The sequence below is a fragment of the Sardina pilchardus genome, chromosome 19 (assembly GCF_963854185.1).
Source record: "Sardina pilchardus chromosome 19, fSarPil1.1, whole genome shotgun sequence".
Classification (NCBI taxonomy): domain Eukaryota; kingdom Metazoa; phylum Chordata; class Actinopteri; order Clupeiformes; family Clupeidae; genus Sardina; species Sardina pilchardus.
The window spans coordinates 27893848-27919622 of record NC_085012.1 but is presented as its reverse complement, the minus strand read 5'-3'; the positions used below and the strand labels follow the sequence as shown (position 1 = coordinate 27919622).

The window sequence follows — 25775 nt, the reverse complement described above, 5'->3', positions numbered from 1 at the left end:
AATTTGTGTGTATTCATGTGCACTCCTGAGACGCCTGTGATACCCTACATACACTGCAAATTCATTTAAGAAATGCTCATTGGTCTAGTCTAACACAGGGGATGCAAAGAGAAATAGTACAGCAATCTTTCAGTTTTCTGATTTGTGATTTGCAATCAACTAGTTTCGGCCATCATCTTCTGCGCACTGAAGTAATGATAAAACAATTTAGCTCAGCTACAGCATCAACATGACATATGTGCTACTACAGAGGACAAATTGTTGGTGTGTGTCTCTTTGCTGCATCTGTTACCAGGGCACTAAGTCTTTGTGGTCTGTCAATAGCTGGATGAAAGACAAATTACATTCAACAGGAGTAGTTGTGGATGCAAGAGAAAGCAGTGTATGAGATGTCTGGGTACCAACCGGGATTATAATATTTTAAAAAAAATGACAACATGAAACCACTTCAGCCAAACTAATTGCAGAACTAAATGTGCCCCTTTCCTCTCCTGTTGCCACCAAAACTATTCCTCAGGTGCTCCACAGGGTCCATATTCATGGTTTAGCTGCTATGGTCACTCACAATGCCAAATATTGGGGCCAGTAATTCAAATATTGGGCTGTGGACAATGTGAAACATGTTTTGTTCTTCAATGAGTCCGCCTTCACAGTGTGGAGGAGCCCATATGAGACCTTTTTGAACCGTTTTGGAGGACCATGCACACCCAATGGTTCAAACGTTACCCTAAAGGTGGGGCTGTGCATCAAGATGATTAATGACACACCAGGCTTACACACAACATGACAGAGTGGTGTTAACATGAATATAAACAGAGTGATTTGAATGTTGACAGTTAAATTAAAGATCTCTCATGGCCTGTAGTGACCACATCTCAAAACACTTCACTTTTGGAGGTTTAGTGGAGAGAGTCAGGAAATGTTTTCCTGTCAGCATCATGTAGTGACCTGCCAGAGCCACCTACCCTGCAAGAGGAATGGCTCAAAATCCCTCTGGCCACTGTAGGTCTGTCATTGTCATGACGAATTGATGCTGTATTGGCCTCAAAAGGAGGACCTACACACTAATGCTTCATTCTGGTCTAAAACCAGGTGTTTTAGTTTCATTGTCCAATCCCTGTATTTCACACGTAAAATAGATTATTCCAGTTATGTATACATGTATGTTACAATGATATGGGATGGGAGGAATTAGGCCTATTAGGCCATACCTGAAAGAAGAGTATGACATAACTAGATACAATGTCTAAATACAATTGTTCTGACATAAAATTCTGTATTAGTATGCCAAGAAAAGAAGATGTTTTATGCACTTCAAAGTGTAATTCAAAACTCAGAAAAAAATGAACATAGATAGCCTATGATAAGGTATGAAGTCTCGCGAGAAAATACACGTCCCATTTTGCCACGTTCCTTCATCTTGTATCGCGGGGAGTTTGAACAAGGAAGAGAGCCTTTACATCTGATTGGTCTTTTCACTGGATACCTCCACCCTCTTATACTTTGACTAAATATGATTGGATTACATCTTTGCCTGTCAAGTGTTCACTGTCTGGACTTTGCTAACATATTCCAGCAAGATTCTCCCCATACCTGATGGAGACAATTTTCTGACGAAGGATTTCCTGGAGTAACACAATTCCAAGCGCCAAATATCGTTTAGGCATATATACCACCCTGCTGTGACAGTAATGGGTCAGAAGAAAAATTCGCGCAATCAGGCAAAAAAAGGTAAGCATCATTCTGTCATCCTGCTCAGATTGATGCAGCGTCACACTATAGCTATAGCCCATACAGCGGCCTGGACAACTTTATCTTTCTGGTGCTACTGCAATAACCAGTCAACCTGGAATGTCAGACGTTGTCATCGTAATGGAGTAAACGAATGAAAAGAGAAAACGGTCTCATATTCGTTTTGTAGCCTAGTAGTGGACGCAGCAGTAGCCTAGGTACTACTGCTATTTGTAAACCCACTCCGCACAACAAAGACTTAGGCTACAAGTTACCATATTAGACCCAAGGAATGTTCAAAACAATGTTTCATTGCATCTTCACTGACAGCTGCATGTCTGTGGTAACTATTTTGTAATGTTTCCCACTTAGACAAGAACAATATAGGCTATCGAGCAGAAGTTATCACGAATCAAACGTGAGCCTATACTTTGTAAACATCTCAGTCTGGATAGTGATAGCAAGGCACGATTGTAAGCTCAAATGGCAAGAAGTATAGCTACAAAGTAAACTTTTTAGCTTCCTCCAGGCGAAACAGAGTTCGTGCGTGCTTGCGTGCGCGCACACAGTCAGACATTCGAAAGAAGAAGTCTTGACCACAAATCACCGGACGCTGTGCATAAGTGATCGTAATGGCCGTAATAAAGACAGTGCTGAAGGCATGTGACATCGACTGCCTGTCAATCTATCTATTCTAGCGATTTTTATTAGGGGTTTTTATGTCAGCCTATGTGAATCTTTGGCCTTGTTTCCGATCATTTAGGCCTACCAAAGCCACCTGATCTAAAACACAAACTGCACGATAAGACAGATCCAATTGTTTTCACTCAATGTTTCACCCAGTCTACAACTGCAGAATCTGTTTACAGTCTGATTGAAACAGGGAGGGAGCCAGGCGTTTTGGTTTTGGGCTAGTGGATGATGTCACTGTTAATTCATGACACTTCAGGATTCCTAGGACTCCAGTATTAACACTCTGGGGTTAAACCATTTATTTCATTAGGTAAACTAACTAAAGTACATTCAGCATCTTTATTTAATCTCTGTGCAGCATTATAACATTTGGTAGCATTACTGTTGAATCCCCATCTGAATCTCGCCCCATGTTTTATTTATGTTTGGGTGTTCACCAAAGTCGTTTTGCCATATTCAGTCCCAACCCAGAGCAGTAAGCCAGGAGTGGGATTTAAAACTCTCCAATGATTCTTACCAGTGCTTAGTTAGTTCCACAAATCACATAACTCCCCAGAAGTGTTACACGTAGCATTTCTAGATAGTAACAATAAGAGTTCTATATCTGATATTTTATTAAGTAGGACTATACAGTATATCACTGGATTGGATAGGAAGGCAACGTGGTTATGAAAAATAGACATGTTGACCCTCAGTGCATTCTTTGAATATATATATATATATATATATATATATATATATTATGCTAAAAGTAGTATTGTCACCAATTGACGTTATGTATATATTAGTCTTTTGTCTTCTTTACTTTTTAAGATGTATTAGGATAAATAGGTTCTTCTGCACAATGATGTGTAGACCCACACTGATTAGTGATAGTGCCACTTCAGCTGGATTAGGTCATGTTTTGTGAGTCATGTGTGAATGTGATACAGTAGTATTAATCATTTTACCATCAACCCAAACTGAGTCGTTTGAGTGTTTATTTCAGAACTGCAACACATGGTAAATAAGCTTGGTAGCATTTCATATTCAATGGCCTTCAGCTGGAGTTGTTACTTCCTGCAGTATGACACTCTCAAAGGTGATAGGCTAGTTGGTACAGTAGATGTAACTTTGAGAATGGGCCTTTGCCATAAGCCAATCAGAAACCCGAGGTCAGGGATTGGGTCATGGCAGTGTTTGTCAAATTCAAAAACCTTGCTCACAAGTGCAGGATGAGGGAATGTCTTGAAGTGATCACAAAGTGTATCTCTTAGTTGTTACAGTGGTGAGCAGTTTTTTTAGGATGTTTTTGGCATGAGGAGTGATTTTGTATCTCTTGTCTTTTAAGTCTTGTTGGACTTAAATCAGTGTAAAACGCCATCTTAACCTGATAACCACTATATGAAACATGGCCAGTTTTTTACAACATTTTGATTTTGTTTAATGACATCATAGATTGAACTTTCTTGTATTATTTAGTAATATATTAGTTGCACCTCCCTTTCTATAGCCATGTGTAATCATCACATATTTCTGTGTCATGTGTTTGAGTGAGTACACACTTTTGGCGATTTACAGATTTATGTTTACTGATGATGAAGCATACAGTGTCACAGTATGTGTGATGGGGAACAGCATGCTTAAATGTGTCTGGTCCACGAACAGTTGTGTGTGTGTGTGTTGTGTTTGTGTTGTGTGTGTATGTGTGTGTGCCTTGTGACATGACAGTAAACTGCGTGTGTGAGTGTGACAGAGGCTCCAAAGTGTCCTCTCCATATGAGGGCCAGTCTAGAGCGTGTGCTCACGGCGGCACTAAAAATACTCCTAGCTCTGTGTATCGGGTTCCAGCTGAGTTAGCGGGCGAACTCTGCTGAGTTGGAGCAGCAGTCCTCTGTTTCCTTTTGCCGAACTCCAAATCTGTGAGAATGGCAGAAACCTACGAAGACGGAAACGCAATGGTGGAAGATGCAATGGTGGAAGATGCAATGGTGGAAGACGCAATGGTGGAAGACACAGGTAGAGGGAGGACCGGATGAGAGAGCCATTTAGAAGTGTGTGTGTGTGTGTGTGTGTGTCTGCACTGGCATGTCTGTTGGCCCACATGTGGGTGAAAGATGGGCTGAGGCACCATAACAGAAAGCAACGGGCATATCCGATTTAGAGACTGATAGGTTTTATTGTGTTGGTAAAGTGTCAGCTCACGGTGAGAGATGCGTAAATTATGTGACTGTGCGTACATGTTTCCGTGTACTAATGAGGATAGGGGTGCACAGATACAGTACTTGTCCACTGTGCTCGTAGGTTAGTGCCTTTTGACAATGGATCATGTACTGTGGTTTGAGCAGCAGACACAGCTGTTCTATTCCTCTTCTCTCCCCGTGTCTCTGTCCTTTTCTTTCTGTGTTGCATGCTCTATATTTGTAGAGATATAAATAGTCTATTTGGCAGAAAGCTTAGTGTCTGTTGAAGAGGAAATTAATTTCATGCAGGACTGAAAAAATCTTGAAAATATTATCTTGGTTAATTATTTGTTGTGAATGAAACTGACCATATAACAATGGGCAATGTGGTGAGATGGTTGCCGTAGATTATTATGGATAGTTGGCTTATGGATGCTCTGTCTTTCATTCCAAAGTTGTGTGTCTTTTCTATTTACTGTAACATTTGTTTGTCATTTAACAGCAAATCAAATTGGGTGAGCTAAATTGTTTTCATGACCTTGGCATTCACATACGACACTCATTGCAGTGTCATTGCTGGACAGATAAATAAATGCATGTTTGTTTGTATGTATATAACTCCTAACTTAAGCGACCTTGAGGGCTCTGCTTCAGCCATCTGATACTCCTGTTATATTTTAACCCTGTGTTCTTTACCCTCTACCCACAATGCAACTGCCATTCATTCTCTAGATACCTATAGACGTATTTGCTCTAACGTTTGACCATATTGAAATGGCCAATGACATGTGACTGTCATTCATACAAACATGCTCACCCAGTTGTGCAGAATAAAAGGGAGCACTTAACAGTTATTACAAATCGGTACCTGTCCTCTATGTGTTTAGAAATACAGGAAGCAGCAGGCTGGGGCTGATTATGATGCCAGTCTGTAAATGCACAGCCAGAGCGGCGCTTTTTAGCACATATCCAAGGAGGTGATCTTATCAGCTATAAAATCCTGCCGTGATTTGGATTTTTGTTTTGTTTCCACAAATGCCCTACTCTAGACTGGGTAAACTCAGCCGGCGATCCACATTTTTATATCCTGCTTCCATTATAAATTTGTGTGGACGACTCATAAACTGGCTTATCCACCTGGCACACCCGGATCGTTGGTCTGATTGGTTGAAGGACTATCCAAATGTGTATACAGTCATTTGAACTAGGCCTGTTGATGACACCTTTTGTGCAGTACAAAATATAGAGTAGACTCCCCAGACTAATGTTCCATATTAAAAGATTGAGCTTGGTCTGGTGATAGCCAGGCTAGCCCTACACTAGATGGTGCCTTTAATTGAACTGATGCAGTACAAACAGCATTGTTCTGCTTACAGTTACAATAGCATGTTTTGCTTTTGCAATATTTTGACAAAGTGATCATTCCATGTCAAATCCTATAAGGTTGTTGCTGCACCGTCTCAGATTTTGTTCAAACCGTGTGTATATCACAAATGTGTACCAAAACGAGGCCTGCAAACTTCTGGTAAAATCTTAAGTCTTCATATTTTTTCTGCCCTTGATATTACTTGACAACCTGAAAAACACATTATCTGAAGCAGTGTTTGGGCATTAATATCTTGAAAAGTGTTTTTCCTGGCCTTTCCCAACTGTATAGGATGAAAGACAAACATGTTCTCAGTATGGCTGAATGCTCATGTTTTCTGAAAGCTCATTGATTTTCTTCAATGCCCCTAGACTTGGGATAAAGTGCACATTAAAGCTATTAACTTGTTTGTACATTATTTGTACAATATATAATGGGCACAAATATATTAAGGATAAAACAGGTAATTTACAAAAGTGTAAAATGGTATGTGGGGTAGCTAGTGGGAGTAGTCTATGTGGAAGTAGCTCAATTAATGTTATAGATAATCAAATAGTCAGGAGCAAGACCGGTAATTCCTCAGAGGCAAGAATGAGAAAGCAGAGATAAGTAATTAGCTAAGAGTATTTATTTATAAAGTAAACATGGTACAACATTGTGTTGTACACTGAATGTTTTAAAATTGAACTATTCCCATATAGACTTTCAGGTTTCTACTAGCTACCCCACATGACATTTTTATCCTCTGAAAATGGCCAAAATGCAACCACACGCTAGTTTTATCCTTAATATCTCCATGTAAATGATGTGGATACCTCAGACATTCACAATATAAGTGTTGTAGTTGCAGAATACTGACTCAGAACAAAATACTGATTGATACAGTACAGATATGAGTTTATGATACCCTCAATATAACTCATTTTCCACTTAGTTCTGAATCTAAAGCCATATAAAATCAATGGGAATGCAGTACAAACCTTTAGTGGTCCGGTCGCACTGATAATATGTTAGCCTTCCCAAACTTTGTAGGATGGAAGACAAAGACTGATACTTTTTAAGATATTAATGTCCAAACATGGCTCCTAAGATAAGCCATTTAGTGTAAATCTAATGCCAAAGAAAATACAACTTTTACAACAAACAACAAGTTTTGAGACCTAAACAGTATTAAGACAAACTTTGAGCAAAATCTGAGATGGTACAGCAACTCTTTTCCTGGGTTGTGTCTGATTTGACACGGAATAACCCACCAATGACATTTCCTTCATTCTGTAAATATTTTCCTCATTCTTTAAATGTCATTCATCCTGTTCAGTCTCAGTGTCATTTCAAAGGTCTGCCAAAACAGACTTCTTGAAGAACATGTTTACCTGACCGAACAGCAGCATTTGGCTGCAGTTATACAGCACAGTGCCAATGGCAGCTGTAATTTGGTGGCTCATTGTCTTATGACTGTGGTTTTGTCTGTCTATTCGTGTGTTCATCCACAGAGGCTCCATCTCCTCCTCCTCCCCCGGCGGCTATCAGTAAGAATGGAAAGAAAGCAGAGGGGAATTCCATCTTCAGCTGGATCTTTGTCTTGGCCCTTCTGGGAGCCTGGACCGCAGTTGGAGTGGTGTGGTTTGACATTGTCGACTATGACACTGTTGTAGGTATGTCTGCTTGCATGGTCATCTGACCAGATCCTTTCTGAACACCCTCTGTTAGCTCATTTGCTGGGGTCAATCTAGCATGAAGAAAATGAACAGTGTCCTGTCTTTAGCGCTTGTTTCAGTGTCCAAAAAGAGATACTGCAGCGATGATGGTGATGAGATTTTGAGGGATTTTCAGCTCTATATTTAGATGTTATTCAGGCAAGGAGACCCCATTCGTCCATAAGCTTAAAATAACTTACTGGACTGGCTCACTTTAGTACCTGACACACATTGCTCATTAAGCCAAGATGCCAAACCTGTACAAAGAGAATTAAAGTTGATTCAGCATTATACTGTACTGTATGTTGTCCAGCACACAATATCACCTAATCTTTTTTCATAATTTCCTCTCCTTTCATAGGCACATTGGTCCCTTATGATATTGATGGAGATGGTCACCTCGGTTTGGAGGATGCCAAAGTGCTACTTGGTTAGTAATCTTTCTTTTGTTCTTTCTTTCTCTCTCTTTCTTTCTTTGTTTCATTCTTTCTTTTTCCCACTCTACTTTCATCTCACTTCATCACTTCTTTCACAAATACAATGATGGGTGTTTTGTAGCTCCTGTAGATGTGCACAGGTATATATACAAGGGACTGCCATCCTGTTAATGTGCCATCTGTGATTGAGAAGACATCACACAAGGCATTTCATTACTTATTCCATGCTAACTGCTATGCTGCTTATCCTTAACATGTTGCTTTGTGTTTGACCCAAGAGCAGCAAGGATAAACTTAGCCATTCATCAGTCTATGTCATGTTGTTTAAACTTCTACATTTCTTCTCATGTCTTTAAAGTAGAGCATCCCTGTTGCTCTTTCAGCTTACTTGTTTGCTCCCATGTCCAGCACCAACCTCCTTCATTGTCCTCTCCTGTCTGTCTTTCCAATGTGTTGTCTCTCCCCTGGCTCTCCTTGCTCTTGTCCTCTCTTCTCTATTTTCCCCCTTTTACTTTTCCTCTGTGCTTGTAGGCTTGACCAAAGATGGCCCTTTTGGCGATGCTTTAGCAGAGGATGGCTTATTGCACAGCCTGTTTCTATTTCTCTCTGATGTAAACACTGATGTACCCAAAGAGAAAAGTGAAGATGGAGAGAGAGTGGCGAAGGAGGGTGTGGGTATGTCAGGAATTTCCAGGGGTTGGATATTGATAAGCAAGGAGGGATCATAAGATCCACAAACTGAGGTGCTTTGAATCAACACAGGAAATCTTGGGTTGCCTTGCTCCATGTGTGGCTTTTGCGCCCCCCCCCCCCCCCATTATCTCAGATTACAAACACGGTTTGCAAAATTGGAGAAAACATTGACTGTTACTACCTAGCTGTAGTACTGATGTGGTTCTGTCTATTTTATTTATACTGTATCTATCTATTTATGTCTCTATAGAATGAGTGAGCTCTCATCTCATTAGGCTGGTATTCAGGCAGACAAGAACAATCAAGAGCAAGTGCCCCATTTAGCAAGTTCAAAGTAGACAACTGCACATGAAATCTTTTTTCACAAAAATCTGTGCTATAGACATTAGGAGATATTTCTAATTTCATTCAGCACGGTAGTCTATTTAGTCTGGCAAGATTGTTGTCCTTAATGTAACAGTATGATAAAGCAAGTTCTGCACTCCTTCCTAAGTAAGTTTGCTTTTCACAAGATCACAAGACTGTTTGTTATTTCTTTAAATGAAATGTTTGAATGTGATCTCAATCATTTTCAGTATATCGTAATTACACTAGTCTTTTGCTCAGGCACATGAGCCACAGTGTGATTGTCCATGGCAGCCATGTGTATTACAGATGATGAGATCTCATTGAACCTCCCACAGATGTTGAGCAAATGTTTATAATGCGTATACGTTTTCAGAATCTAAACCACATTTTCAGACAAGGCTCCTGAAAACTGAGATGATTACACTACTCCATGGACTAAATGATTATCACACCCCTATTATCCTAGACAGGCACAGCAAACTGCCCTATAATTAAATGTTATATATCTTCCCTGGCTTTCACTGTAAAAATGGTTCCTACTGTCCACCCCTTTTCTCTGTAGTTACAACCTAAGTGGGACAAAAAGGCTATAACTTTCTGACAGGGGACATCACGAACACCTGCTTACAACCCATTATCCACAACATAACTTTCCCCAGATCAGATCAAAGTGTAATGTGTTACAATTAACCTTGTAAAACAGTGTTGAGAAAATGGAAGGAAAAAAAGATTATTTTAGTCCCACTAACCACTACATTTTACTCTGAGATGCAGAGCTTCAGTTCTGTACTTCATGCTGTTCATATATTTTCTTTTTGTTCCAAACTCAAAATGGCAGACAAGAAAAAGACAATCAATGTGGCAATTCCCAAAAAAGAAAAGACAGTGAGGCTGCAAGGTATTTTTGGACTTGTCCGTCAAGCTCGTTCAGTGGTTAATATTTCTGTTTGATGTGTTGTATTCTTGCATGGACTGCAGAGAAACTTCATTTGTGTGGTGAAAGACCAATTCTCTCGATCTTCATCAGAGGTGGCTGGTGATGCCTTAATAGGCTATTAACTTGATGGACGGTATAGTCAACCTACAGTACCATCAACTTGCTTTCTTGAGTCTCTGGAATCAGACTGATCAGGTTGCATTGCATTGCGACAGTGATGAAATCCTCAGAGCAAGGTGGTCTGTTAAGAGCTCTGTTGTTGAGAGTAGCTCCTTGACTGATCCAACAAATGAAATGCAAATAGTGCATAATGAGTAACAGAAATTTGTTCACAAACATTTTGCTTACTTTATTGTGTGAATTTCTGATTGTACTGTACTGTATGTGTGTGTGTTGGTGTGTCTGCATGCATGTGCTGTAGTCTTTCGCATCTTACTGAATTCCATTCACTTTATTTGACTTGTTTTTATATTCTACTCTCTTTACAAAATAGCATCAGCTGACAAACTTGTAGGGACCCCAGCTCTTAAGAAAGAGAAGAAATCAAAACTGAAAGGTATATTTTCCTCTGTTGCCAGTCCTTTTTGTTTGGGGTTTCAGTGTTCCCCTTTATGTTATTTCAGCTTGGTAGAAGAGTGGCATGTGTGCTCAGCTTATGTCTAATTAGATATGGCTGTAGCGATCTTAAACATATCGTGACGGATTCACTGTTATTTTTTCCATATTAAGAAGACATTGCTGTGGAATCTAAAGAGGTGGTCGATGCTGAAGGTATTTCCTAGTCTTGCCGTTGTCTTGCCGTTGTCATGACTTTAGTCGCTAGACTGAATAAAACCTTAAGCATGGTCTTGTCAGGATGAAATGTAAATCCGATATACTGTGCTCACATTGTTTGCTGTTTTTGGATTTGCATTTCATTTGTGGCTGTGAAATGATGCATATTCAAAGAGTATCAGGAAATATAATTTCTTGAATTTAAACAAACATCAATTTTACCAGGGTAATTGAGCAGATCTCCATCTGCTCAATTACTTTTACAGGATTGCCCTTTCTGGTGAATGAGGTCTGATTGAATTTGACTTGATTGTAATGTGTGCTTTTTTGTTGTGGAGTGTTTCCCAAAGGGGTCTGTGTTGCGATGCATGCTGTGAGTTGGCAGAGAACTGTCGGTGAATCTCAGTTCTGAGCTGTCTTTGGACTCTGACTGTTTCAGACTGTTGCTGTAAAACATTTATAGATTGTGTTATACAATAATGCTCGCTGACTTAGTGTGACTGAGAGAGAGAATGTGATTGGAAATGTTTCCTGTCTGACTGATTTATTTTTTGGTGGGAAATATTAAAATGATCTCAATTGTCTGAAGAATATTGTCTTGATGTACATGCGGCTTCTTTAATTCAAAGAGATTGGCTTACTGGTTTAAACACAGTGCAGCAGACAATGCTTCTGTCACCCCTGTGGCAGATTCCAGAGTAGGCTATGTTGAAAGAGAAGGTTATACATCTGTATAAAAAAATTATACTGGATTTTCACAGACAGTAAATTCCTTCAGCTTTGATCAATCTTATTTACCGGTTTATCCATTCTTCATTCAGAATGTTTAGATTTTTGAAGACACGCTGAGGAGATTCCTGCCCATTTACCTTATTGCATCCTTTCTGTAAAATGGATGATGGGACTACAGAAATAGCATTAATGAGCCATTGTTTCATCCTTCACAGATGAAAATCTCAGTATACAGGCTGCCGAAACAAAAGGTAGTAGTCGTGTTGAATGTGACTTGATTTTTAATTTGCATGGTTTTGCAACAGAATTGTTAATGTTAATGAGGAAATCTGTTTTTTTCCTCTGCCCACATTTCGAAAGTGTGTTGAACTTTTGATTTGTAGCTTCTAGCATGTAGCTTGTGTGTCTAACCTAGTTAGCTTACAATTGATGATTTGGTCATTGCACACAAGCATGGCCCTAATGAACAAAATATTTTTTATGGAATTCTGATATTGACAAGTATGTAACTTTATTTCCAGCTGGTGTCTGATTGATAGCTAGTGTTTTTGCATTGATTGTGTGGAAGTGTGAAGTGTTTGGTAAAGAGGAGGCATGTTCTCAGAGTTGATTTGGACACTCTCAATTCTGATTCTCATTTTTAGTTTTTTTAGCCCTAGCCAATTCCTTTTGGAGCATGCCGTGTTTGCATTTAAATTGATCGCTGTGAAATCAGTGTTTCCTTGTTCTCAGACCGCTTGAGCAAAAATCTTGGACGTAAACTAAAGTCGGCACTCAAGGAACAGCTGAGGATAATTCATGAGAAGATTGAAGCAAAAAAGATTGCTAAGATGGCACTGGCTGAAGTGCGCACTATACTGGCCCAAGAGGAAGAGGAAAGGCAGGCAGTTCGAGCCTTGGAGCTGAAGAGACAGGAAGCTGCTCAGAGAGAGAAGGAAGAGGCAGAAGCCAAGCTTCAAGAGGAAAAGGAGAGGAAGGAAAAGGAGGAACGAGAGAAGGAAGCAAAGAGAGTGGAAGAGATGAGAATAAAGGAGGAAGCCGAGAAGGAGAAACTGGAGAAGGAAAAGGCAGAAAGGAGTAGGGTAGCCAAGGAAGAGGCAGAAAGAGAGAGGGCAGAAAAAGAAAAACAAGAAAAAGAGAAGGCTGAGAAGGAAAAGTTGGAAAGGGAAAGGCTTGCTAAGGAGAAGGCAGAGAAAGAAAGAGCTGAGGAAAAGGAAAGAGCGGAGAAGGAAAAACTAGCTAAGGAGCAAGCAGAGAAAGAGAGGTTAGCCAAGGAGAAGGCAGAGAAAGAGAGACTTGCTAAAGAACAAGCTGAGAAGGAAAAGCTAGCCAAAGAAAAAGCGGAGAAAGAACGGCTTGCAAAGGAGCAGGCGGAGAAAGAGAGGCTAGCAAAAGAGAGAGCTGAAAAAGAACAGCTAGCCAAAGAGCAAACGGAGAAAGAGAGACTAGCCAAAGAGAAAGCTGAGAAAGAGAGATTGGCTAAAGAACAAGCAGAGAAAGAAAGGCTAGCTAAAGAAAAAGCAGAGAAAGAACGACTTGTCAAGGAGCAGGCAGAGAAAGAGAAGCTAGCTAAGGAGAAAGCTGAAAAGGAACGGCTAGCTAAAGAGCAGGCAGAGAAAGAAAGGCTAGCAAAAGAGAAAGCAGTGAAAGAACGACTTGCTAAGGAGAAGGCAGAGAAAGAAATACTATCCACAGAGCAAGCAGAGAAAGAACGACTTGCTAAGGAGAAGGCAGAGAAAGAAAGACTAGCCAAAGAGAGAGCAGAGAAAGAACGACTTGCAAAGGAGCAGGCAGAGAAAGAGAAGCTAGCTAAGGAGAAAGCTGAAAAGGAACGGCTAGCTAAAGAGCAGGCCGAGAAAGAAAGGTTAGCCAAAGAGAAAGCAGAGAAAGAACAACTTGCTAAGGAGAAGGCAGAGAAAGAACGACTTGCCAAAGAGAAAGCAGAGAAAGAACAACTTGCTAAGGAGAAGGCAGAGAAAGAGAGACTAGCTAAAGAGCGAGCAGAGAAAGAGAGACTAGCCAAAGAGCGAGCAGAGAAAGAAAGGCTAGCCAAAGAGAAGGCCGAGAAAGAACGACTTGCTAAAGAGCAGGCAGAGAAAGAACGCATTGCTAAGGAAAAGGCAGAGAAAGAAAAACTAGCCAAAGAGCAAGCAGAGAAAGAAAGGCTAGCTAAGGAGAAGGCAGAGAAGGAAAAACAAGCCAAGGAGCAGGCAGAGAAAGAGAGACGTGAGAAAGAAAAGGCAGACAAAGACAAGACCGAGATGACTACTAAAGAAAAGAAAGAAAAGGTTGACACAGAAAAGGAGAAAAAGACCAAACTTGACAGGAATAAGGATAAGGATAATGAAGGAGGTGGGAACAGGGAAAAAATTGGCAAGGAAGAGAGGATTTCTGTACGGGATCTGCTCAAGTCATCCAAAAAGTCTGGAAGCAAAAAATAGCCCTGTACCTGGGAGAACTGTTAATCTATCAGTCTGCAATAAAAGCAGACTTAAGTGAAATTGAACATTGAATTGGGCCAAGGGTCATGCCTTCAGACCTGACAATGGCATAGTCAAATGCTGTGATTCAGAGATCAGCGCTGACTCTTCAACTGTTCTTTTCTCAGAAGTTTTTTTTTTATTTTGGTGGTACAGTGCCAATGAGAAGATATCCTTTATCTTTTTCTGTCCTTCACTCTTCTGAAAAATCCCATCTATCTCTACACATCTCTTTTTCTCACGTAACATTCTATTACTTTTCTTCAAGAGCGTACGAGAAGTTGGTACCATGGACCCATCAACCTTGAAATGACTGTCAAAATGATTTTTAAAAACAAAATTGTGAAATTGTGAATATCCATTTATTGACATGGTGCATTAGTCTGGCAGCTTCATCAATTGTCTCATTACTTACTGGCATATTTTCGGAATTATCAAATCGAGCATATGGGTTTGTCTCAAAAGGCATAGAAGAAGAAGTTAGCATGCCCATTTGTTATTGTTGCTACCTGGTTAAAAGATGTTTTCTGTTTGAAACTGAAATGTGAGCATTTTTTCTTTTACAGCTCAAATCAAGTGAACATTAATGATGTTCATTAGGCTACCTGAGATATGTTAACTAGGTTTAGTGGTTAGTGTACATCTGCTGTGTGTATTGACTAGCATTTTGCTAGGAAGGTCATTTCTGCTGCATATAATATCTGCATGTAACAGGTTATTTGGAATAGTAAGAGTGTTCATGTTGTCTCTGCAAACAATCAAGTGAACTCTATTTTTGTAGAGAATACTCTTATGCCTGACAGTTGAGTGTTTTTCTCACTGCATGTTGTACAATGTACAAGAAGTTAGTCAGCTGTAATATAATTGGTTCTGACTGATATTGGCAAATATGCCGAAAGAGATGCCAATGTTTCATTTTTTCTTTCATTTTTCCTTCCTTTTTGATAATTGATAACTGAATTTATGTTGGGCACTTCTGTGTATCCAGAGGACAATTCCCTGGTCTTAGGAAATCCCTTTGTAATTAAAACAATAATGGCATGAAAGATGGCAAAGTAGTGAGAGTGTTGGTGTTGATATGACGATGTGTTATGTTGGTGATTAATGACTTATCTCTGGGCATCCTATGGTGCAAAACCTTACAGAAAAGATTTCCCCCCTCTTTTACTTGCAACGCAAAAGGGTCAATATCCTACTCAAGTTCCTCCGATTCCACATGAACAAGCACTGTAATGCTTTCAAGGACACAGCACCATGTGAACTAAACTCTTTCTTTGTTAATGTAAAGTTACGTAATAGTTACTAGTTCTTACAACATGTAAAGAATAGCATACAGGCAATATTTTTATCCACAAATCAGGTCAGTCATTTTAGTGAGGATATGTGGTATAAGCAGAAAAGGAATCATTGTTCTCTTCCAACACCTTGTACTCTCAAACTATGTACAATGATGAAAATGGAGGGAACAGTTAGCCAGACATTGCCAAACTCAGAACTATTCAGAATGTAAGTCTAGGACTGCACATAGGAACATTATTATGGCACATGTTACAACCTTTGTACATAGATAGATGTAACCAATCAGAGTAAGAAAATATGAATTCTGTTTTAGTCATTGCACTGTCAATATATTGTAAACAGATGTGATGAGAAAATCTAAACATCTAGCTTCTAGTAACAGCCTTTTTGTTGTAAACAAAATCAGCCAAAGCACGCTCAGGTGACATGAATGACACTGTTGCTGATCTGTCAATCATCGTATAAAGCCCACCCAGATGATCTGATTGGTGCTCACAGTTCTCATACGAGGCATAGGTTTCTTAATGGAGCATGTTCAGACCGAATTTCCCAACCTCACATTTTGTGGGTGGGATCAATTCAGTCTAGCTTCCAGGCTAGGGAACAATTTGAGGAGACTAAACACTGCCTGGGACACCGTATGTCGGTTTGCAAATGAAGACGACCGTAACCTTGCTGTCCCACTCATTACATGACATTATACAGTATGACAATAAAACATTACTGGAAATGTGAAAATCCCTTGAAGTGTGCAGTTTTTGCAGATTATATAATATCACAGATTTCAGTTTTGAGATTATGTAATATATCTAATTGATGGGTAATTTTAATGTAATTTTTTATATGGTACTGACATTTATACTTCATGGTACCAGATTGGCAGGTCTACTTGAGATTGCCTAACCACTCAGGAAGGTATGTACAGTCTGTAGTTGTTGGTATAGGAGTCAAAGTTAGTATAGCAAAGTCATTTGTGGTTGCAGAATTTATAATGTGCCATTCAAAGTCAGCTTGCTCTTCATTTCAAAAACATTATTGTGATGGCAACATTACAGAAATGACACTGATTTGTTTTGTAAGAAACTTCTTATTGAGATTGGGAAATATTTTTAAAATGATCCATTGGTGCTTCAGCAATTTCTTTCCCCTTCATTCTCTATTCCCTTTACATGTCTTCATGTCCATTCTCTGCCTGTCTCTGTCTCTCTCTCTTTCTCTCTGTATGTGTCTTTGTATCTGACAATAAAGAAATGTGTGTTGACATTGTATGTAGATTGTTCTTTTTTGCTTTTAATTGGACAACATTCACAATATACATCATCCATAAACAGGTTTGAAAGAGAAGCCAGTTGCCAGAGAAACACCCCCACATACACTAGTAACAGGTAATGTATGGATATATTCACAGTTGTCCCCAGACCAATAGTTGTTTTTATATGGGTGTCGGGGTCATAATATGGGCACACCAGTTTCACCTGACATTTGCCAGCATGAACGACAATATATAGTAATTCTAAAGAAAGTTATTCTAAGTCAAATGAAATGAATTATACTATACGGCGGGGGCAGTGGTAGCGTAGTGGCTAAGGAGCTGGGCTAGCATGCAGTAGCCTAAAGAGTTGACTGACTGCCACTGTTGTGCCCTTGGGCAAGACAGTTTTCCCTTGTAATATAACTGACATAAGTAGCTTTGGATAGAAGCATCTGCTAAATTAATAAATATTTAAAAATGTAATTTGCATATTATGTGCATCTACGTATTGTGTAGTTTCAATCTTAAATGTATCTAAGTATCCAACAAAATAGTTATTATTTTCCAACCAAAAGCACCCATTCTTGCAAAACGGCACATAGTTTTGTAAGGAATCGAATAGGCATGTAAACATGATTAAAAATCTTGTCCTGTTAACACAAACTAATTTGTGAGATCTCCATCTCTTCTTTATCATTCAGATAAATCAGATGAACAGGATGTTGGTTCTGATTCACGGATAGAAGCAGAACCTACTGTGGCAGAATCAGAGTTTGTCGATACTGCATCATCAGAACAAGGTATAATATGAACTGCTACCATCACCCTCCGTGTGCAATTAATGATTGTTGAGGGCATTATAAGTAGCCTTGGTACATTAGTGATCTGTGTGTGTTCCGTGCTTGTTTATGTGGGTATGTTTTCTTTTGATAGATTTATTCAACATTGATTCCATTGGTAAGAAACACGTCATTGTTGCATAATACTGTAGACAGGTATGTCCATGAGCCAGGAACAGCCATCAAAGTGTTTCTCTTCTCATTCCACAGTTGCTGATGCTGGCCTCTCCCATTTGGAGCAGGAATTTACACCATTTGGTATGCAGATATTCTCCTAACAACACCACAATCAGCCATTATTTTATTATTTAATTTCTTCATCATTTTATGTTATGATTTTATGTTTTGAGCTTCCTATAAATGTTGTATGGTCCTAAGATGATACGTTTGTTTTGTTGTCTCCTTCAGACCCCACCGAGGCCAGTTTTGATAGTTTGCCTCAAGGTCAGTATACAGTATCAAGGAGAGCAGAGGGAATCCTTCCATATAAGTATTGTATTCCAAACTATTTCAAGACAAAAGCTACAGTCTCACTGTATATTGTAATTTAATTCTGTTTTTGTTGTTCTTTCAGAAGAAAACCCGAACACCATTGACACCACTGGAGGTAAATGCAGATAATATTTTTTGATTGACAATCCCAGATGTGGGCATGTAATAATCTTATTCTGCACACTACGTTGTGGAGTGATCAACATTTGTTATTCTAATACTAAATGGCAACACCTCAGTATCCATTTAGAGAGGTTACTTTTTGCTTAATTTGATGAAAGAGCCCATATGTCTCAACATTTGCTTGTTGGTTCCTGTTTGGCACTCAGTTCAGACATTTTGAAGGGCTCATTGTAAGTCTTGTGTTCACAGAGCTGGTGGTTGAGTCCTCCGCAGAGGAGACAGAAGGTTAGTGCTTGTGGATTGTATGTCTCATCTTGGGTGTGACTGATGCTATTTAATACTGTGGCTATTGTTGACCCCTTTGTGAGGGATTTTTGCCTGGAGGTTGTCTCACCGCTGACTCCTCTAATGTAGGACAGAGTGATACAACTGTGATGTACGGTGAACAATTTGCCAGTCAGCAAACAGATGATGCAGGTCTGCATAAGAACACAAAAATAAACACACACACACACACACACACACACACACACACACACACACACACACACACACGCACACACACACCAATAGGCATGATAGAAAAATCATTAAAAGAACACAAAATAACATGAAGCTATTGACCATAATTTCCCCAACTATTAACCAAGGCTACAGTATACATTGATTTTGAAAAATGTCTTCAGCTAGGAGGTTAATACAAAGGGGCATATACATGGGAATTCAATTATTTTCTTCATGCGTCTTTGTGATTAAAGCACAATCTGATTCTGATTCATTGGGATCTTGGGCTCTGGGGAGAAAAACAAATAACATTGGCTTTGTAATCAATGTTTTTACCTTGTTGAGCTGCCAATATAGCGAGAATTGAATTTGGTATTGTATGGAGGAGGGCTTTTGAACTCTGCGTTCCTCGCTGATCTCCCCACCCTCAGACCCCAGAGCTCCAGAGGACATGGAGGGCGCTACCCAGAGCCCAGAGCCTGCTGCCGAGATCCCCCAGGACTCCACAGCAGCAGCACCAGAGACCACCGCACAATCCGCACCGCAGTCAGAGCCACAAGACACCACTCAGCCAAACGCTGAGGAGACACCCACAGAGGTAACAGGTACGAGCATGGAACTCTCACACCTATGGACACCTTCCGTCAAGTTTGTGTTCCGTTGTAAAAGTGTAAGTTAAGTGAAATGACTGCTGTGTTAGCAGAACAGATTTGTTTTATATCCATATGATATCCATCCATGCATTTTCTCCACAGGTAAAAAGAAGAAGCCCAAGATGTTCAACAAATTTGACAAAACTATTAAATCAGAGTTAGACGCAGCAGAGAAATTACGCAAGAAGGTACAAGCACTGCAGTAGTCATTTCTGTTGTGGCATGGTTTTACATCAGATAAGGAATATGCACATTCGTTGTCTACTCATGGGCGGCTATGTTGTGTGTTTCTCAGAGCATTGACATTGTGTCTGTGTCTGTGTGTGTGTGTGTGTGTGTGTGTGTGTGTGTCTGTGTGTGTCTGTGTGTGTGTGTCTGTCTGTCTGTGTGTGCACGCGCGTGTTCTATCTGTGCAGGGTAAAGCAGAGGAAGCCTTAAGAGCTTTTGAAGGTCTTGTGCAAAAGTACCCTCACAGTCCCAGGAGTCGCTATGGTAAAGCACAGGTACTGTAACACAACACTCTGCACACGCTGCAGATCTTACTGGCTCCACTAACAGAGGCTTCCTTCCTGCATTCCTGTTATTTGTACTGTAGCTGATGTGTAGATGATGAGACATGGGAACTTACTGTGTGTGTGTGTGTGTGCTTGTGCTTGTGTGTGTGCTTGTGTGTGTGCTTGTGTGTGTGCTTGTGCGTGTGTGTGTGTGTGTGTGTGTGTGTGTGTGTGTGTGTGTGTGTGTGTGTGTGTGTGTGTGTGTGTGTGTGTGTGTGTGTGTGTGTGTGTGTGTGTGTGTGTGCAGTCAGAGGATGACGTGGCTGAAAAGTTGCGCAGTAATGACTTGCTGCTGAAGGCGGTCAACTCCTACAAAGAGGCTGCAGAACTCCCAGAGGCCCCTGTGGCACTCATCAAAGCTGCACTCAAAAGGAGGGCAGACAGACAACAGTTCCTGGGTACGCACACTCACTCACTCACTCACTCACTCACACACACACACACACACACACACACAATGCGTCTCTCTGTCCATGTATCTAGTAATGGTTTGTCTGTGATTGTAGGCCGAATGCGTGGGTCCTTGGCTACTCTGCAGCTACTTGTCCAGACCTTCCCAGATGACATTGCTCTACAAAATGACCTGGGAGTGGCCTATTTGTTGATAGGCGATAACAAGGCAGCCAAGCAAGTGTATGAAGAGGTGAGAAAAGTTAAACTTGTAATCTGGGACGTTTATATGTAATCATCATCTAGAGGCTTTCATGAAAGTGGCAGAATTGTGTGTTCTGTTCAATGATGAGATAAACGATAGTAAGTAACAGATCGTTAGAATTTAGATCTACAGACATTATGCTATCTGCTTACTACCTCCATGTCCTTTCTTTCCAGGTTTTGGTCAAGGCACCAAGCGATGGATTTGCAATGGTGCATTACGGCTTCATCCTCAAATCAGAGAACAAGATAGCAGAGAGCATCCCTTATCTGAGGGTAGGAAGTGGGGCATTCATGCATACTTTCCTTCTCATGCACTCAAATGCTAAAAGATATCGCACACATGCAGTTCCACATCCTCACTCATTGAGCGCGTCCGTGTGGGTGTGTCCACTCTGGTCCACAGGGAGGTCTGGAGTCTGAGGCAGCAGGAACCGATGACGGGCGGTTCTACTTCCACCTGGGAGACGCTCTACAGAGAGTCGGAGACCAGAGTGTGAGTATGGGGGTCAGGTAACACTGAAACATTGTGTGGGGGTGTGCATGCAGTATGCTTGTGTTATTAGGATGTGTAATGATTTGTGTGTGTGTGTGTGTGTGTGTGTGTGTATGTGTGTTCTGCAGGCTTATGAATGGTACGAGCGGGGTCACAAGCGAGGTCACTTTGCCTCTGTGTGGCAGCGCTCTCTGTATAATGTGAATGGACTGCGAGCCCAGCCCTGGTGGACAGCAAAGGAGTCTGGATACACGGACCTGGTGAAGGTAAATTAGAGTGTAACTGATGTAAACGCACAGGACGGTTATCAATGTGTTTTTGTTTAAATGTTATAAGTTGGACACTCTGCCCATGATGGCTACAGTGATACACTAGCACCTCTTGTGGCAGAGTGGTATTATGACACAGGATGGGTAAAGTCGGGTTCACATTGTACGCACAAGAGGCAGTGCTGTGTTTTGAAACCAATTATTTTCAGTGGCTTGTGTGCACAAGAACTGGCCTGCCACTGCGCTGCGCAAAGCATTTTGCTGCTTTGCCGCTCTTGCATGTGCCGCAGTCGAAGTTCAACCATGTTGCGCACTGTAAATCGTAGGTGTGTTGTGCTGATCCCAGCGGCAAGCACAACAGAAATTGGGACACCTCAACCAAGAGCAACCTAGCAGTGAGCGCAGAGCATGCCGTGTACAGTACAATGTCAACACTGGAGGCATGTGTGACTGCATGTGTGTTTTCAAACCAAGCTTCTCAAGAAAAACATTCAAACTGGAGCTTCAGCCCCTAAATTAAAGTTCTTCTGTTGCGGTAGGCATTCAAATGATAATGCATTTTTGCCCTCCATAAAACAACGATAATAATAATAACAACAATAAATATAGCTGCAAGCAGCAATGAGGGGGCCAAGCAGTAGGCCGGAGTAACTATGGCAACTCGACACTGTTGGCTCAATGCCGCAATGAGACATATGGCCGTAAGCAGTCAGAACAAGTTTCATGTCTAACACGTCAAAAGTTACAAGCGAACTTGCATTTTTGCTAATTGAAGCTATCCTAAAGGTCAAAGGTCACCAATTTTCTTGAGAGTCCTCGCGATCTGGTCACGAGCCCATGCACTAAGTTTGTTTTTTATAGATTCAAAGGTTGCTGAGATATGAGCTCACTTCCTGTTTGGCGGCTTCACACCCTAGAGGTCAAAGGTCACCAAATGTATTGGGTGTCATCCCAATTAGGTCACAAGCCCATATACTAAGTTTGGTGTTGATAGATGCAAAGGCTGCTAAGATATGGGCTCACTTCCTGTTTGCCAGCTTCGCCGCGAATTTCGATTGGCTGCGACGGGCAAACGCTTCTGTCAATTGTTACAGAAATCAGAACACTAACAAGGCATGGTCTGAAGATGGTCTGTGCCAATTTTGGTGAGGATCAGTTGAAATTTGTGACCTAGGGAAATTTGTTAGTGTTTTTGATTAAATCCAATATGGCGGCCGAATCAATTACGTTGATGTCACAAGTTGTCATCTGTCAACATAAGTATCTTCCAAAGTATTACTAGACATCACTAGTACATTGTAATTCTAAGCACAACAGCAGTTAAAGGCCAAAAAGCCTGTTTTTGAATAACAGCGCCCCCTAGAGTTCAAAGGTCACCAAATTTCTTGAGGGTCCTCCAGATGGGGTTATGAGTCCACGTACTAAGTTTAGTTTTGATGCGTGAAAGGGTTGCTGAAATATGAGCCCACTTCCTGTTTGGCGGCCTCACCGCGAATTTCGATTCGCTGTTTTGGGCGAACGGTAATACTTCCGAAGACAAAAAGCAATGCGTTGGTAAGGCATCATCTGAGGATGCTCCATGTAAAGTTTGGTGTCGGTCGGACAAAATTTGTGACCCCTGATACATTTTGAGTGTTTTTGATGAAATCCAAAATGGCGGAAAATCCATCATGGCGGAAAATGACATCATAGGGTGCGTTGAACTCGGGCAGGTCCAAGGATTCCAATGATACCTGACTTTTGAAAATCGGATCAACGGGTCAAAAGTTACGCGCATGAAGGCACCTCTAACTTTGACCTGTTGGTGGCGCTAGAGGGTTCGAGGTGCCGACATGAAATTTGGTGACATGAATAATGGGACTGTCCCTAATCAGTGTGCCAAATTTTACAACTTTTCACCAGTCGGTTCTATGGGCTGCCATTGACTCCCATGGCGGATTCATAATAATAATAAGAAGAAAACAGAGTAACACAATGGGGTCCTCGCAGCTTCGCTGCTTGGCCCCCAATAATAAGAGTAATAATAATAATAAATACATAATATTTAATCTTTTATTATTTTATTTCATTGTTAGATTTTCAACCAAATAAGAGTAAGCGAAATGATCATAAATGATGTAACCTTTGAATTAGATAATAGGAAAAAGGTAAATAAGAATATTTTATGATAGATGCATCTGTTATGAAAATGAACAAGTGTATACAGTATGTGTGTGCGTGTGCACTTTTAGACATTGGAGCGTAACTGGATGACCATCAGGGACGAGGCTTTGTCTGTGATGAACGCCAGCAGTGGTCTCTTTGTAGCTGAGGATGAGAACCTGAGGGAGAAGGGGGACTGGGGTCAGTTCACTCTGTGGCAGCAAGGTAACATACATCGAGAAGTAAACACACCCACCCACGGACACACAGTTATAACATCACCATTAGATGTGTTACCACGGCACTGTACAGAGATATACTCATGTCTGCCCCATCTTGCCCTCTCTCTCAGGACGCAAGGTTGCGTCCTCCTGCCGCAGTGTTCCAAAGACCTGTGCCCTGCTGGACCGCTACCCAGAGGCCACGAGCTGCAAACGAGGCCAGGTGAGTCAAGAGCAGCACTCATCAGCACATCACCTGGCCATCTCCTCTCTCTTTCAGCTTCACTCGTTTTTTAACAGGGCATATTTTCAGTTCTTCTTTTTTCACTGCTCTCCACGTGAAGTACAGTAGCATTCCATTTGTAACTTGCAAAACAGACATGTTTGATCCACTTAAAACATGCTAAATGTTTCCTTCATTATTTGTTCTTCTTTCTTGCACCAACCCCTCCCACCAACACACACACACACACGCACCTCCCGTGGCAGATCAAGTTCTCAGTGATGCAGCCCGGCACCCATGTCTGGCCTCACACTGGGCCCACCAACTGCCGCCTGCGGATGCACCTGGGCCTGGTCATCCCCCGAGACGGCTGCAGGATCCGCTGCACCGACCACACCAGGTCAGCGAGGGTTCACAGACATGCACACAGACATATTCAACAGTCCAAAGCACGGCAGCACAACCGTACACAGCGCTTGGGAGCTGATTTGCATAACGTGCAATGTGCCCGGCAGTGTGTTCATACAGTACAGATACAAACAAATCATTTGGACAATGTCATGCGTGATCTTACACTCAAACATGGTAACTGGTAACTACAGAAAAAACATTTCAAAACTATTTCAGAAAAACATGAACTACAAACCTGAAGTTTGAAGTAAACCGCCTCGTGTTCCTCCAACTGTTACAAAGTGCCACTTAAGTGCTTACTTAATTGATTTTTGCTTCATGATGCTCTGTGGCATGTCAGTAAATGAGCAAATATTGGTCTCAGCATCAGTTCTCAATGCTTGGTTTCCACAGCACGTCTGTTCGTAGCACACCTTGTGGTTTCACAGTAGACCCCAGAGAGTAATGTGTGTTCAGGCATGTAATAAATGTAATGTGAGGTAAAGTAGTCTGAATGTACTGGATGGCTACATTGATGACATTTAGCATGAAATGCGTTGCAGGGGCTGGGAGGAGGGCAAGGTCATCATCTTTGATGACTCCTTTGAACACGAAGTGTGGCAGGACGCCGACAGCTACCGGCTCATCTTCATCGTGGACGTGTGGCACCCGGAGCTCAGCCAGACGCAAAGACAGACGCTGTCCCCCATATAGAGGTCAAAAGGTCACGCCAAGGCTCCCGCTCCTCACCACAGGGTTCAGCAACACAAATGGGCTCTCTCACCATCTTCTCCAACACGTCTGAGCCAGAGTATAAATAAATACACATGCTAAAGTCATCTTAGAGCTTCAGAGGAGAGCTGAAGCTGTAGAGCTCTCTGATGTGAGCAATGTTCCCTTTAGCCCAATGCCTGTGGTACTGATATGAATGTAAATAATATCTATAAGCTTAATGAAGAGCAGTGGAGCTGCACCTCTTCAGGGGTTCAGCCAAATATCAGCTGAAATTCAACACTACATTCCCATTAGGGTTTCATGGTTAGAGGATAGGAATACACTATACTACTTTGCTGAAGATCAACATCTGAATATATTAGGCCAAGGAAAATTTTTTTTTCAGAGGCTATATTTGTTATCAGTGATTGGATCACTGGAATATGTATTGTTTTCTGAATTCTAAAGTTGTCCCGATGTTACTGAGAGCATATGTGAATATTTTTTTTTAACAAAAACAAATGCTACTACAGAAGGTCCTATTTTCATGTTATGATGTGAGTGTTCTATGCACTTTGTGTGGTTGATGTGTGTCTATTTCTGTTGAATAAGTGGTGCCTTAGCTCAACTGTAGTTGTGTGTGTGTGTGTGTGTGTGTGTGTGTGTGTGTGCGTGCGTGTGCGCATGCGTACGTGTGTGTGTGTGTGTGTGTGTGTGTGTGCGTGTGTGTGTGTGTGCGTGCGTGTGCGCATGCGTACGTGTGTGTGTGTGTGTGTGTGTGTGCGTGTGTGTGTGTGTGCGTGCGTGTGCGCATGCGTACGTGTGTGAGTGTGTGTGTGTGCGTGTGTGTGTGTGTGCATGTTTGTGTGTGTGTGTGTGTGTGTGTGTGTGTGTGTGTGT

General features: G+C 41.2%; 1 protein-coding gene across 6 annotated transcripts; it reads left to right on the top strand.

The window, feature by feature from the left end:
• Window positions 1-1558: 1558 nt before the first annotated feature.
• Window positions 1559-25775, top strand: unm_hu7910 (un-named hu7910). Of its 6 annotated transcripts, XM_062521171.1 has the most exons (23): window positions 4259-4422; window positions 7446-7607; window positions 8011-8079; window positions 16681-16734; window positions 17303-17401; window positions 17535-17558; window positions 17651-17698; window positions 17849-17884; window positions 18015-18047; window positions 18305-18340; window positions 18470-18532; window positions 18991-19164; window positions 19315-19400; window positions 19629-19715; window positions 20014-20164; window positions 20273-20409; window positions 20598-20696; window positions 20827-20916; window positions 21045-21182; window positions 23417-23552; window positions 23680-23771; window positions 24038-24171; window positions 24725-25775. In XM_062521171.1, the coding sequence occupies exons 1-23, from the start codon at window positions 4332-4334 to the stop codon at window positions 24873-24875; spliced, it is 2190 nt and encodes a 729-aa protein (XP_062377155.1). In that variant the 5' UTR covers window positions 4259-4331; the 3' UTR covers window positions 24876-25775. The 6 variants fall into 6 exon arrangements, with proteins under 6 accessions (XP_062377156.1, XP_062377155.1, XP_062377157.1 ...); XM_062521173.1 differs by lacking the exon at window positions 18470-18532; XM_062521172.1 differs by lacking the exons at window positions 4259-4422; window positions 16681-16734; window positions 17303-17401; ... (16 more) ...; window positions 24038-24171; window positions 24725-25775 and adding exons at window positions 1559-1731; window positions 9966-10025; window positions 10558-10620; ... (1 more) ...; window positions 11786-11821; window positions 12303-16617.